At 44.1% G+C, this 14,370-nt stretch overlaps 2 protein-coding genes across 2 annotated transcripts; both read right to left on the reverse strand.

Moving 5' to 3' along the window:
• Positions 1-439: 439 nt before the first annotated feature.
• Positions 440-1,375, reverse strand: LOC138793993 (olfactory receptor 10G4-like). The gene has a single exon (XM_069972758.1). The coding sequence runs from the start codon at positions 1,373-1,375 to the stop codon at positions 440-442; it is 936 nt and encodes a 311-aa protein (XP_069828859.1).
• A 9,351-nt stretch (positions 1,376-10,726) lies between these two features.
• Positions 10,727-11,668, reverse strand: LOC138793372 (olfactory receptor 10G8-like). Its single transcript, XM_069971916.1, has one exon. The coding sequence runs from the start codon at positions 11,666-11,668 to the stop codon at positions 10,727-10,729; it is 942 nt and encodes a 313-aa protein (XP_069828017.1).
• Positions 11,669-14,370: the final 2,702 nt, after the last annotated feature.

The following is a 14,370-nucleotide window of genomic DNA, read 5'->3' on the forward strand; positions in this document are numbered from 1 at the left end:
GCCACTGCTTATAGTATATAATATATAACCTAATAACTATGTATAAACCTATCAAAGATGAACACATAGATATCTGCCATGATCTTTTTATATCCAAGACTAACAATCATATTGGATTCTTTGCTGTAAGAGCGGAACTCTCTTCTAGAGGACGGTGGTTTCTGCAAGTTAATAGGAAGAAGTGACAGGAGATTAGGGGATCAGAAGGAGCTGATCAGGAGCTGCGGGGACTGAGGGTAGGTAAGTATAGATTAATTTTCTAAAGGTCACAGCAGTATAAGAAGTTTTGTAAAATGCCGGACAACCCCTTGAAGTCAGCCTAGATGGAATGGTGAAAATGAGGAGCATGATGTAGAAGATCATGAAGGAAGGAATGCTACCTGTTGGTTATTACCATACAAAGGGACTTAATAAATGAACAATGGGCCAGAAAGCCAATCTAAGTTCCAAATTTCTTTTTAAAAATGTTGGCAACCGTCCTTTTGATCTCCTCGGTCCTCAGACAGTAGATAAGAGGGTTGGCTAAATGGGGCAAGTATGAGTACAGTAAGATGAGAAAGACGTTGAAATCTGGAGAAAGGACCAGTCGGACGTAATTGGCGATATACACGAATAACCGGGGAACGTAGAACAAGGTCATGACGATCCAGTGTGATGTGCATGTAGACAGAGCCCTTCTCCAGCCCTTAGAGTAGTTTAGTGAGATGATGGAGAGGATGATGATGGCATAAGATAATATGATGAAACTCAAAGTCAGCAAAAGAAGAACCAAACCATAGGTTAGTATGGCTTCCCGAGTGGGATTAACGTCATCACAGGCCAAGCGTAGAAGGGTTGAGGTGTTGCAGAAGAGACTAAGAATCTTATTAGGACCACAGAAGGGATGCTTCAAAATGAGAAGGTTCATAAGTGTAACCAAAGCAACAAGGAGCCAGAACATCCCACAGGCAACCATGGTGGCTCTGTGGGTGACTATGGATGAGTACCTCAATGGTTTACAAATTGCAACATAGCGATCAAAAGCCATCAACATGAGGATAAACGGGTCTAATCCAGCCAAGAAGTGGCCGAAATACGCCTGGATGATGCATTCAAGGAACGATATTCTTCCACCATCAATCCAGTACTTAGCAATAAACTTGGGTAAGGTCACTGTGTCGAAGAAGAGGTTAGAAAAAGACAGGTTGGCGATCATGATATACAGAGGCTCGTGAAGCTTCTCCTTCATGATGATCAAGACCATTACTGATCCATTCGAGACCAAGCTGATGTTATAGACAATGAACATCGCAAAGGAGAAGAGAATGTCAAACTTTGCTGGAATTCCTGGAAAACCTGTGAGCTCAAAGTAAAATTCACCAGAACGATTGGCCATAGAGAAACCTTGGAGCTCTTGAGGAAACAGAAACACGACGGCTACGGAGGTAAAGATAAAAATGTTTTGGCAATTATTGACAGGTCTATAGATATTGGATAATTCTTAAAGGCTTGGTTTGAAGAGTAAATTATATCTTGCCAAGTGTCGCTAATATCCAAACAAAGAGTCCATCAGCCCTTGCAGTAGAAACCTTACACGAGTGAACAATTGCAAGAACAAGCCCTAGATAGTTGTTACCTTGTTTACAAAAACGAATGTTCTTCTACTAGGGACAGTTTTTGGGAAACTATAAGATTAAATCCGCCAAAAAAAAATATCACTTACAATCACTGAGAACACATACAGTATTCTAAGGATATTATTACACGGAACGATAATCGCTCCGTGTGATAAATACGATCAGCCGATGACATCGGATGATTTGATATAGGTTTGAACCTATAATGGTGAGCGGCAGGCGAGTGACGATTTGCATTTCCTATCCAGGCTGCAGGGCTCCTCTTGCGCTCTGCTTCTCCCCAGGTCCCGCACGCTCCAGCTTCAGAGCGGCCTGTCCGAGCTGACAGGCCGCTCAGCCAATAACTAGCCAGGACTGCCGTGGCCTGTGATTGGCTGAGCGGCCTGCCAGCTGAGACAGGCCGCTCTGAAGCTGGAGCAAGCGGACCCGGAGAGAAGAAGACTGCAAGAGGAGCCCTGCAGCCTGGAAAGGTAATGTATAAAGTTGAGCAAGGGCTGCAAGGGTATTGGTAACTATGTCCCTGCAACCCTTGTTAAATGATAATTGGGCCATGTAATTGGCCCAGTAAACGGGCACTGATCTCGTTCACAGTTATTATCAGGCCTTCATCGGCTCGTGTAACACTACCCTAAGAGGCGACTATCTGGTGGAGGATCATCTTGTGTAAAAGGAACTTGGCTCCTCCGCTTATCACTACAGGAACACATCTGCAAATTCATAGAATGATCCTCTGAGGTTCCCTAGGACTATATCCATCGGGTACAGTGCTAAGAGACCTCACAGGGCTGTAGCTGACCTTTCCATGCAATTGGAGCACTTTGGAAGTTGAATTACTTTTCGAAACAAAACAAATTTGTTACATTCTGATTGGTGGAAGCTCATTGTAGAGTCACTTACCTCTAATATAGTGCCACCAAAAGTCATCAGGCTTACAATGTTATAAAATGTAGTGTTATAAAATAGTGTATATGGGTCACTGGGTCAACATCCATTTAGGGGTAGAGTTATTACCATAATTTCGTCATTTATAGTAATACAGTAATATAGTAATACTTGGCTAATAACAACCATAACAACCATGACAGCCAACATAATCTAGAGAATGTCCAACGGCGACGGCCGTTGGGCACAGTGCTGCAAGTTTAAAAGTTGTTTTTTTAGGACAATAACTACATCACCTGCCGAATGGACTCCAGGACAGATCTTGGATTAAAAGCAGCTATCCGAAGGTACAAGGGGTTTGGGGTGGGGGCAGATTGTGGGTACAGAGTCGCTTCAATGTGTAACAACTTCTGACCATGTAAGCTTTATTATAACTCCAACCACCAGGACCTGGGCGCAACTTTGACCTCTACTAAGATACCATATTATGGTTCAGAGCTTGAGTCCTCAAGGTGACCTATGGTTTCTGGCTATGATATACGCTATCCTCCCCTCTACTGTCTATGATACAACGTGACACCCTCAGACTCTCTGTTTTGGAGTTACGGCCATTGGACAATAAGATGATCTGGTTATACTCTACTTTGTAGATTCAGCAGTGGTGGGATTAGAACTGACCTTACTTACAGATCCTGGTCACGTAGTTTCTTCCTGTAGGCTCCAGATGTAATGTGATACACTATTTACACCCGTCTTTATATAGACAACCGACCAGTGTAGTGTCTCCTGGGGACGGGGTCTGACACGGTTAGATACTGATAGTAGTAAGAGATAACTCATTACTTAGAGTGTTCTGTAAGCAGAAAGATGTGCGCTCTCCGGGGGGTAATCTGCCTGTTAATAGGGTCCCAGAAGGATCCTGCCACTTCAAGCCAAGTAACCAGCACTTAATGAATCACTCGTAGTGAATTGCATCATGACAACGTGACATATTATATAATATATAATGCAATTGCTTATTTTTAACAGTTTTTTTTTAACTTTGTGACTATAAAAAAAATCTTAAAAAATAAAGAGCAAACTAGTGCTTGGTACTTGTTCGAGTATTAGGGTACTAGATGGTACTCAATACTCGGACGAGCATCTCGTGATACTCGAGACAATGGCATCTTCCTCTTCCTGTATGTTTGGCGGCTTTTTATCAGCCAATCATCATGCAGGAGAGTCTTTGGGAGCTCGTAGCATCACGTGGGAACCCTTCATGTCAATAGCAGCGATTGGCTGGCCAGATCAGATGACCCTGGCATATAAGTATCTGGGCCGGCGGTGCTCGCGTCAGACGCAGGTTGGAAGAGATTAGGGAGAGAGCTGCTGTCTGTCAGGGAGAGTGTTAGGGAGGGAATTAGCGTTCTAGTAGGCAGGGATACTATATACAGAACCCAACAGCCCTTGTAAGGGCTTAAAATCTTTATTTTTTTGGCATTACTCCAGACTGCTGGCTGGGACTTGCAGTGCAGCTACCACGATTTCAGCAGCACACTGTGGTGATCGGCTGCTGGCAGAAAGGGGACAGCAGGTGTTGCATACAGACAACTAAGAAGTGCTCAGTAATATTATATTTTTAGTGGCTGGTGCTACTACTGTTGTTGTACATTGTATTGCTGTGATTTGTAGCACAGCTGCATAGAACCTCAATGCTCATTGTCCTGTGTAAGAGGTGGCATACACCATATAGCAGCACTTACACACAGACTCTATACGACAATCACCAAAAACTAGTGTGACCAGTTTATTTTGTCATCTGCAGCCAGTCTACAGCCATATCCAAGCTCACTGCTGATTGTCCTGTGTAAGAGGTGGCATACACGGTATAGCAGCACTTACACCCAGACTCTATACGACTACCTCAAGAAGTAGTCTGAGTAATATATTTTCTTGGCTTGCTGTGATCTGTAGTGCAGCTATCTTAGTCTTGACTGTACAGTGTCTATAAAATGGTGAACCCCACGGTTAAGGGACGAGGACAAGGGCGTGAGCGTGGGGTTCCAAGCGATGCAGTGGGCAGAGGCCGCAGACGTCCACTCCCTAGCTTCTCGCAACTTACGGGGTCTCAGGGTACATCACTATTGAAACTGCAGCAGTGTAAACAGGTGATCACGTGGATAGCGGATAATGTGTCCAGTAACTTATCCACCACCCAGTCTTCCACGCAGTCCACCCACGCTACCCAAGGGAGTGGAACCCTTGCTTCAGCAACTCAGCCTCCTACCCCACAGCCTGGCCCCTACAGGGAAAGGAGGGATTAAGATCCACCACCTCCACCATGCTCCCAGGAACTCTTTTCTGGACCCATCCCTGAGTCAGAGCAACTGGAGCAGTCGATCTGTCCTGATGCCCAAACTATGCAGCTCACGCAGTCAGGGGGTGATGAGAGTGGGGACTTGCAAGCGGGGTTGGAAGAGGTGTCTGATGATGACGATGAGACACGGTTGTCAGACAGTGAGGTTGTTGTCATGAATGTAACTCAAAGTGAGGAGGAGAGTGAGGAATTGGAGGAACAGCTGGTGGATGAGGACGAGGTGACTGACCCGAGCTGGGTGGATAAGGTTAGTGAAGACCGTGCTTCTGAGGGGGAGGCAAGTTCACCCGCAGGACCGATTGGAAGAGGAAGAGGGGTGGGCAGAGGGAGAGGCAGGGGCAGAGCGAGTAGATCAGCAACTGTTTCACAGAGTCAAACTCTCGTGGCCAGGGCTAGATGTTCGCAAGTCTGGAGTTTTTTTAAAGAAAGTGCTGATGACTGACCGACTGTAGTGTGCGACCTGTGCCATGCCAGGATCAGCAGGGGAGCCACCACTACCAGCCTAACCACTACCAGCATGCATAGGCATATGAGTGCTAAACACCCCACTCAGTGGAACCAAGGCCGTTCAGTGACTGCAAGTCTCACCCCTGCTCCTTCCCATGTCACATGCTGGCTCTGTCAGTCCCCCCGCCCAGGCCCCAGGCACGAGCGCCTCCCGCCCTACACGCACCCCTTCACTTCCACTCTGCTCCACACCCTCCAGCAAGGTGTCCAAGCGCAGCGTTCAACTGTCCCTGCAGCAGACCTTTGAACGGAAGCGCAAGTACACTGCCACTCACCTGCATGCACAAGCCCTAAATGTGCACATAGGCAAACTGCTGAGCCTGGAGATGCTGCCCTATCGGCTGGTGGAGACAGAGGCTTTTAGGAACCTCATGGCGGTGGCTGTCCCTCGGTACTCTACTGTGTCAGGCCTAATTTTTGTGAGGTTGAACGCCTGCCTTATCTACCTTGTTCACTGAGTTCTCACTGCCATGATGTGTCAGGCCTAATTTTTGAGAGGTTCCACGCCTGCCTCATCTAAAGGCCGGTAAAGGCCACTTTACAGTCTTTTTTTTTTAAATCTTCAATTTCAATTTTCAAATCAAATCGACTTCAATTCAAGTGCTATTTTGCAGGGCTGTCAGGTCATTTATTGTATCTCCAAGATACACGCCACAGTTAAAAGGAACAGACAGTGAAAATGGTGGATCCTAATTTAAGATCCTTGTCTTGTGTTGTCCATTTCGAACCATATAAATGGTTGGTGTAAAATTGCAGGTGTCCTCTCCTTTGCGTTCCTATTATTTTGTAGCTGTTTCAAAGGCAGAAGTCAGCAGTAGGGATGAGCGAACCGGCCGAGATTCGGGTTCATATGAATCTGAACTATCGGCTGTCTGCCCGCTCCGTGGAGAGGGTGGATACTGCCTTAGGACCGCCTGGAAAACTGGGATACAGCCTATGGCTATGGCTGTATCCCAGTTTTCTAGGAGGTTCTCAATGTTGTATCCACCCTCTCCACGGAGCGGGCAGACAGCGGGAATCATTACCGAGAGTTCAGGTTCATACAAACCCGAACCTTGGCCGGTTAGCTCATCCCTAGTCAGTAGCTCGGTAAAGGCGACTTTATGGCCTTTTTTTTTTATCTTCAATTTCAATTTTCAAATCAAATTGACTTCAATTCGACTAATAGTTGATTTCAAATTCGACTTTTTTGCAGGGCTGTCTGGTCATCTATTGTATTTCCAAGATACATGCCACTGTTCAAAGGAACAGACAGTGAAAATGGTGGAAAAAGTCCACCCGCTACTACCGCACTTGCCCTCTCTTAGATACTCTTTAAAGGATTACTCAAATTTTAATTCAAACTCAAAATCAAATTATTATTCAAATTTCAAAAATAAATAAATAAAAAAAAATAATTTTAAATTCGGTCACCAGAAAAGAAGCGGTGGGGAGAAGTGGTGAGTGACATGATACTGGGAAAAATTACCCCAACTACTAAAGTAGTCAGGGGGTGTTATGCCCCAGCCCTTGTCAGTCTAGTAGTTTAAAAAAGACAAATTATTACTGGCAGGGGAACACTCTCCAAGCCTTTGACCTTAATAGTGAACTTCAGGCCTTTGGTCTCTGTCAGGCTAAATTTTTGGGTGGTTTATATGCTACCTCTGTTTTAATGGTTCACTGTGTTCTCACTGCCATGCTGTGTCAGGATAAATTTTGGGGTGGTTCATATGCTACCTCTTTTTTAATGGTTCACTGTGTTCTCACTGCCATGCTGATGCCCAAAATTTGGCGTAATGTTGTGATTAGGCAGCCTCAGAAGCCTGAGGGGTCTCAGAAATCAGTCTGTAATTGCCCATGGGGAGCAGTCCGTGTAACTGAGCCCTTCACTCCCGTGAAGGGCTGTTCCCATCTATCACAGAATGCCCCTAGCATAAAATGTTCTTGCCCACACTAGGGGCAAATTTATCATGGGCTTGGCACCTATTTTTAGGTGAATAATTGGATTATTGGCCCATTTTTAGTCTAAGTTCTATATATGAACCAGTATCCAATGGGTGAATATCTTTTAGATACAACTTTTTTCTAGTCTGCCTTTTTTGAGTACAAACCCAAAGGTTCGCATAATCCAGGAGTAGCTCCCAATTTATAATTTGTATCCATTTAAAAAGTTGCACAAACAGGTGCAGGTGCTCGTCAGTACCAGGAAATTTGTGTGCACAATTTTTAACTTTTTGCAACAATTTTGCGACTTTTTAAGTTTTTTTTTTTTTTTGCACAAATTGCTCAAATGGCCTCTCCTCTTCCAAGGACTGTCTGCACCTGTTGCTGCCTGTCACTAAGTCTACTCGCCAAGCCCCTCTCTTTCATACCAATTACTTTTCCCACTCTCTGTCTTACACAATCGGTTGCTGTTCATGCTGCTTCTGTTACACAAACTGATGTCCACCTCCCCTTCCCCCTACAGACTGCCCCTGAGGGTGTCCTAACATATTCTTTTTGTGTGGTGTTTTTTTCCCATAAATTAGTGTTTTTTTCTGGCATTTTTGACTTTATGTTGACTTTGACTTTATAATGTTTTTTTGTGGTTTAGGCATTTTTGTGTGCTGAACTTTTTTCCTCTGCTGGACCACAGAAAGTGACAAAAACGCCAACAATAAAACACCATGACGTTTTTGAGACAACCAGAACAATCCCATTGAAGTCTATGGTAGAAAGTTTGCCAAAAATCGCCACCCCCTCAGCATGCTGCGTTTTGAAAAAACTGTCACAGAGCCTCAAAAACACCCGAAAGGAAAGAAAAACGCCACCCCAAAAAGACACCATGTGTAAAGCAGATCATAAACTTCTATTGACCTCCAGCTAACATCTGGCCGCTGGTGTTTTTACAAAAAAAAAAGCACCATGGAATTTTTATTGGCGGTTTCCCAAGATGGCAGTGTGAAGCCAGCCTGACCTTCTTCTCTCTGAGCAATGCCACCACTCTGCTACTAAAGAAAATCCACTGTAGAAAGACCAATATCATCTCATACCAGTTACCATATAGAGGTAGATATCAATGGTACCCATGCTCTGCACACAATGTAAGTGATTACAGTGCAGTTACATCCAGTGACTTACATGGGGCATATTCTCTAAATAGAGTTGCTCTCTTTTCTTTCTTTTCTCTGTGAAAGATATTAACTAGAAGCAGCAGTATCTTCAGATCAAGGCAGCTTTATTTCTTGTGCAAGGAGACAAATGGTACAAATCTAGTGAACCATCACAGAGTTGTCTGATAATACCATACAAATACAACTTTTTTACAGGTCTCTTGCTTGTCCTTGTACTGTTGATAATAACAGTGTTGAAATCTAACAGTTGAGTTGTCTAACCTGAAACACCTGGCATGGATATATATCTTTACGTAAGTTATTGCTCTTACTGTAGTACTGCAGTACAATATACACATTTTTCTAAAATTCTCCATCCTGTCTGCGCCATCTTGAGGACTTCTCCGAGCCATGGCTTGTCTTCGTGGAATCTGCTAGACAGACATTTTAGGCTCCTTACTTTCACACCATCCTCATCTCTTTACAAATGCCACATGTATATTGGCAGCATTGTGCCCTCAAATAGTGGGTAGGCCCCACTCTGTTCCCTCCATATCATATTAGGATCCCTTCATGTCCCCATATAGTATTAGGCCCCTCCATGCAGCCCTCATATAGTGTTAGGCCTCATATAGAAGATAGCCCCCATATAGAAGATAGCCCCTCTGTGAAGCTCTGATATAGTATTAGTTTCCTCTGTGCAGGCTGATATAGAATATAGCCCCCATATAGAATATAGACCCCATATAGAATATAGCCCCCATATAGTAGATAGCCCTTCTGTGAAGCTCTGAGTCTAGTAGTAGACTACTCTGTGCAGCAACATACAGTAAATATCCACCTGTGTGCATCCTCTATTTAGTAATAGGCCTGTCTGTGCAGCCCATATCTATCAGATGGCCCCCTCTGTGCACCCCCATAGTAGATGCCCCCTTCCGTACAGCACCCATATAGTACTTAGCACCCTCTCTTCAGCCTTCTACAGCAATAGCCATCATGTCAACCCCCATATAGTAAATGGCCCCCTCTGTAAAGTCTCCATATACTAGGTAGCCCCCTCTGTGCAGTCTTCATATAGTAGGTGTCTTCCTCTCTGCATTCTCTATAAAGTAGATGTCCCCCTTTGTGCATCCCTCTATAGTAGATGGGAATTCTGTACATTCTCCATATAGTAGATGACAACCTCTGTGTAGTCCCCATATATACTAGGCAACCCCTTTGTAAAGTCCCCACATAGTAGATGGCCCTCTCTGTTCAGTCCCCATATAGTATGTGGCCCCCCTCTGTGCATTTTCCATATAGTAGGTAGCCCCTTCTGTACACTCTCCATATAGTAGGTAGCCCCTTCTGTACAGTCCCTAAATAGTAGGTAGCCCCTTCTGTGCAGTCCCCAAATAGTAGGTGACCCTCTCTGTGCAGTCTCTATATAGTAGATAGTCCCTCTCTGTGCATATCAATTTAGTAGAAGATCCCCTCTGTGCAGTTCTCATATATACCAGGTGGCCCCCTCTCTGCACTTCCCATATAGAATGTGCCCCCCCCCCCACTCTGTCCAGCTGCCATATAGTAGATGACCCCGTCCGTACAGGCTCCTTGTAGTAGGTGCCCCCTTCTCAGCAGTCCCCCTTTGTGTAGTTCCTATACAGTATGTAACTCCCTGTGCAGTATAGTAGATGCCCCCCTCTATACAGCCCCTCTATAGTTAAAACCCCCATGTGCAGCTCCATATAGTAGATGACCCCCTTTTTTTATATCCCCCTTCAAGTAATATCTCACTCTGTGCTGTCCCCATATAGTAGGTGTCCTCCTCTGTGCATGTGCTGAAGTAGAGCATCCCCACTGTGCAAACCCTCTGGTTGCAGCCCCCCCCCTCTGTGCAGTCCCTTAAAATAGGTGGTCCTTCTCTGTGTAGTCTCTTAAAATAGATGGCCCCCCTCTTTGTAGACCCCTAGAGTAACAGCCCCTTATGCATAAACTTAGGTGCAGAAATTCACCTAACACATGCTCCACAGCTGATACTGCTCTTCTGTTTTTCTCTCCTCTCTTCCAGCATAGGCAGTCCTCACCTGTCAGCGCTTAGTCAATTGTGCGTACGTCTTAAAGGCATACACACAACTAAATGGTGCACTCGGCCAGGAATCTGGGACAGGTGTCCTGGATTCCTGGGGTGACACTGCAGCAGAGCTCCACAGCTGTCAAGGCCCAAAAGAGGATCTTCCGGTCCGACACTGTTAACAACATACAAAAAAATTCAATAGATAAAGGATTTTAGAAGAACAATGGGCCAATATTCACATCTCAGATCCAATTCTATGTTTCAAAATATGGTCAATAGTTCTCTTGATCTGCTCGGTCCTCAGACAGTATATAAGAGGGTTGGCTAAATGTGGCAAATACGAGTGCAGAAAGATGAGCAAGACGCTGAGATCTGGAGAAAGGACCAGTCGGGCGTAATTAGCGATATACACGAATACCCGAGGGAAGTAGAACAAGGTCAGGACAATCCAGTGTGATGTGCATGTAGAGAGAGCCTTCATCCAACCCTTAGAGTGGTTTAGTGAGATGATGGACAGGATGATCACTGCATAGGACAATATGATGAAAGCCAGTGGCACCAAAAGAGTAACCAAAGCCAAGGTCAAAAGGGTTTCTCGAGTGGCAATAACATCACCACAGGCCAAACGTATGAAGGTTGAGCTGTTGCAGAAGAAGCTAAGAATTTTATTAGGACCACAGAAGGGATGCTTCAAAAGGAGAAGGTTCGTAAGTGTAAGCAAAGCAACAAGAAGCCAGAACATCCCACCGGCGACCATGGTGGCTCTGTGGGTGACTATGGATGAGTACCTCAATGGTTTACAAATTGCAACATAGCGATCAAAAGCCATCAACATGAGGATAAACGGGTCTACTCCAGCCAAGAAGTGGACAAAATATAGCTGGGTGAAGCATTCAAAGAACGATATTCTTCCACCATCGAACCAGTACTTGGCAATAAATTTGGGTAAGGTCACTGTGTCGAAGAAGAGGTTGGAGAAAGCCAGGTTGGCGATCATGATATACAGAGGCTCATGTAGCTTCTCTTTCATGATGATCAAGACCATTACTGATCCATTCGAAACCAAGGTTATGTTATAGACAATGAACATTGTAAAGGAGAAGAGAATGCCAAACCTTGCTGGAATTCCAGGAAAACCGGTGAGCTCAAAGTAAAATTCACCAGAGTTATTAGCCATAGGGCAACCTAGGAGTTCTGGAGGAGATATGAACAGGAGGACTAGACAAAAAAAAAAAAGGAAAAAAAATGTCTCGTTAATTAGTAATAGCTAGGTGTCGTAAAGAAATTCTTAGTATAGGTCATTACATAACTTATAGTAAGCCAAAGAGTATAGATTGCCATCCTGTGACGGTCCAGCTGGTGCAGAATTATTACAGGCCGTCGGGCATGATAGAGGTTATATTATGGGACAGCCAGGGGCCACAGGCTGGAGATCATTGCTCTAAATCATACAACACCAACAGTATAGATGTAAAGTCTATACACATGACCGTATACTAAACTATAGATACCTATCAAATACTACCGTCATATTACCTTTATTAATGGGATAAGTAATATGACCCCGTCATGACCACTTCACAGTGTATGGATAATACCAACATAACGTAAAAGAAAAATATCTCCACACTGGCAGCACACTACTACTAACACCACCACATAGTGACTAAGTACTATAATAATACTATAATAATACAATCTACTCTCTTACAATGCTGTTAAATCATGTGACCACAGATTATCTTCCCGCATCGGACTTGTTGCCATTGTCCCTTTCTCCCCTGCCTGGCCCAGACCGCCATGAACATTTACCTCCCATTTGTCTTATTTCATCCCGACCCTGGGCCATGCAAACTTTCCATCCTTCTACCATCCAAACTTACCATCAATCTGGTGCGACCGACGTTAACCCCTTAAGGACAGAGCCTGAAATGGCCTTAATGACAGAGACAAATTTTATGAATATGACCAGTGTCACTTTAGTCATTAATAACTTCGGGATGCTTTTACCTATCCGGCTGATTCTGAGAATGTTTTCTCGTGACATATTGTACTTTACATTTCTGGTAAATTGGAGTCGATAATCATAACAAATCTTTATGAAAAAAACCCAAATAATGTGAAAAAATTTGAAAAACTGCATTTTTCCAACTTTGAAACTTTTTTGCGTATACAGAAAGTGGTTATACCACATAAATTATATATTAAATAGCATTAGCAACATGTCTACTTTATGTTGGCGGCATTTATTAAACGATCTTTAATTTTTTTGAGACAATAGGAAGCTTAAAACATTAGCAGCAAATTTCCAAATTTTCAGTAAAATTTCAAAATCAGATATTTTTAGGGACCTGTTCAGGTCTAAAGTGTATTTGAGGGGCCTGTATGTTAGAAAGCCCCACAAAGCACCCCATTTCAGAAACTGCACCCCCCACACTCTGCAAAAGCATATCCAGAAAGTGTTTTAACCCTTTAGGGGAGTCACAGAAATAAAAGCTAAGTGTGTAAGAAATTTGAAAATTTTAATTTTCTGTGCAGAGATTTTATTGTAATCCAATATTTTTCATAATATAAACCTATTACCAGAGAAATGCACCCAAATAATTATTGCCCCATTTCTGCAGTTTATAGAAATACCCCATATGTGGCCCTATTGCGCTATTTGACGCAACCACAAGCCTCAGATACAAAGGAGCGCCTAGTGAATTTCAACGCCTCCGTTATATTTGGTCATTTCTGACTGTACCACTTCAGGTTGGCAGAGGCTCTGGGGTGCCAAAACCTAAAAAACACCCCTAAAGGGACACCATTTAGAAAACGACACCCCTCAAGGAATGTAACAAGGGGTGCGGTGAGCATCTGGACCCCACAGGTGCTTCACAGATTTTCCGAACAATATGGCGTGAAAAAAGAAAAATTTATTTTTTACACTAAAACGTTGTTCTAGCCTTCAATTTTTCATTTTCTTAAAGGGATAAGAGGAAAAAAAAGACACAAAATGTGTAGCGCAGTTTCTCCCGAGTACGGAAATACCCCACATGTGGCGATAAAGTGCCAAGGGGGCGCAGGACGAGCCTCCAAAGGGAAGGAGCGCCAATTGGCTTTTGGAAGCTGAATTTCACTGGAAAGGATTTCAAGGGCCATGTTGCATTTACAGAGCCCTCGTGCTGCCAAGACACTGGAAACCCCCCACAAGTGACCCCATTCTGGAAACTACACCCCTCAAGGAATCTAACAAGGGGCACAGTGAGCATATGGACCCCACTGGTGACGGGCACAAATGTGGAACAATGTGACGTAAAAGTAAAAAATTTCATTTTTTCACTTTCATGGCACAAATGTGCCCGTCATCAAGGGGTCCATATCCTCACTGCACCCCTTGTTAGATTCCTTGAGGGGTGCAGTTTCCAGAATGGGGTCACTTGTGGGGGGTTTCCAGTGTTTTGGCAGCACGAGGGCTCTGTAAATGCGACATGGCGTTCATCATCCATTCTAGCCAAATCCAACCTCCAAAATCCAAATGGCGCTCCTTCCCTTTGGAGGCTTGCCCTGCGCCCACATGGCGCTTTATGTCCACATGTGGGGTATTTACGGACTCGGGGGAAATTGCTCTACACATATTATGTGTTTTTTTTCTCTTTTAACCCCTTGTGAAAATGATAAATTCAAGGCTAAACCAACATTATAGTGTAAAAAATGTAATATTTCATTTTCACGCCACATTGTTCCACATTTGTGCCCGTCACCAGTGGGGTCCATATGCTCACTACACCCCTTGTTACATTCCTTGAGGGGTGTAGTTTCCATAATGGGGTCACTTGTGGGGGGGTTCAACTGTCTTGGCAACACAGAGGCCTTTTGAATGCAACATGGCCCCTT

The sequence above is a fragment of the Dendropsophus ebraccatus genome, chromosome 5 (assembly GCF_027789765.1).
Source record: "Dendropsophus ebraccatus isolate aDenEbr1 chromosome 5, aDenEbr1.pat, whole genome shotgun sequence".
Taxonomy (NCBI): domain Eukaryota; kingdom Metazoa; phylum Chordata; class Amphibia; order Anura; family Hylidae; genus Dendropsophus; species Dendropsophus ebraccatus.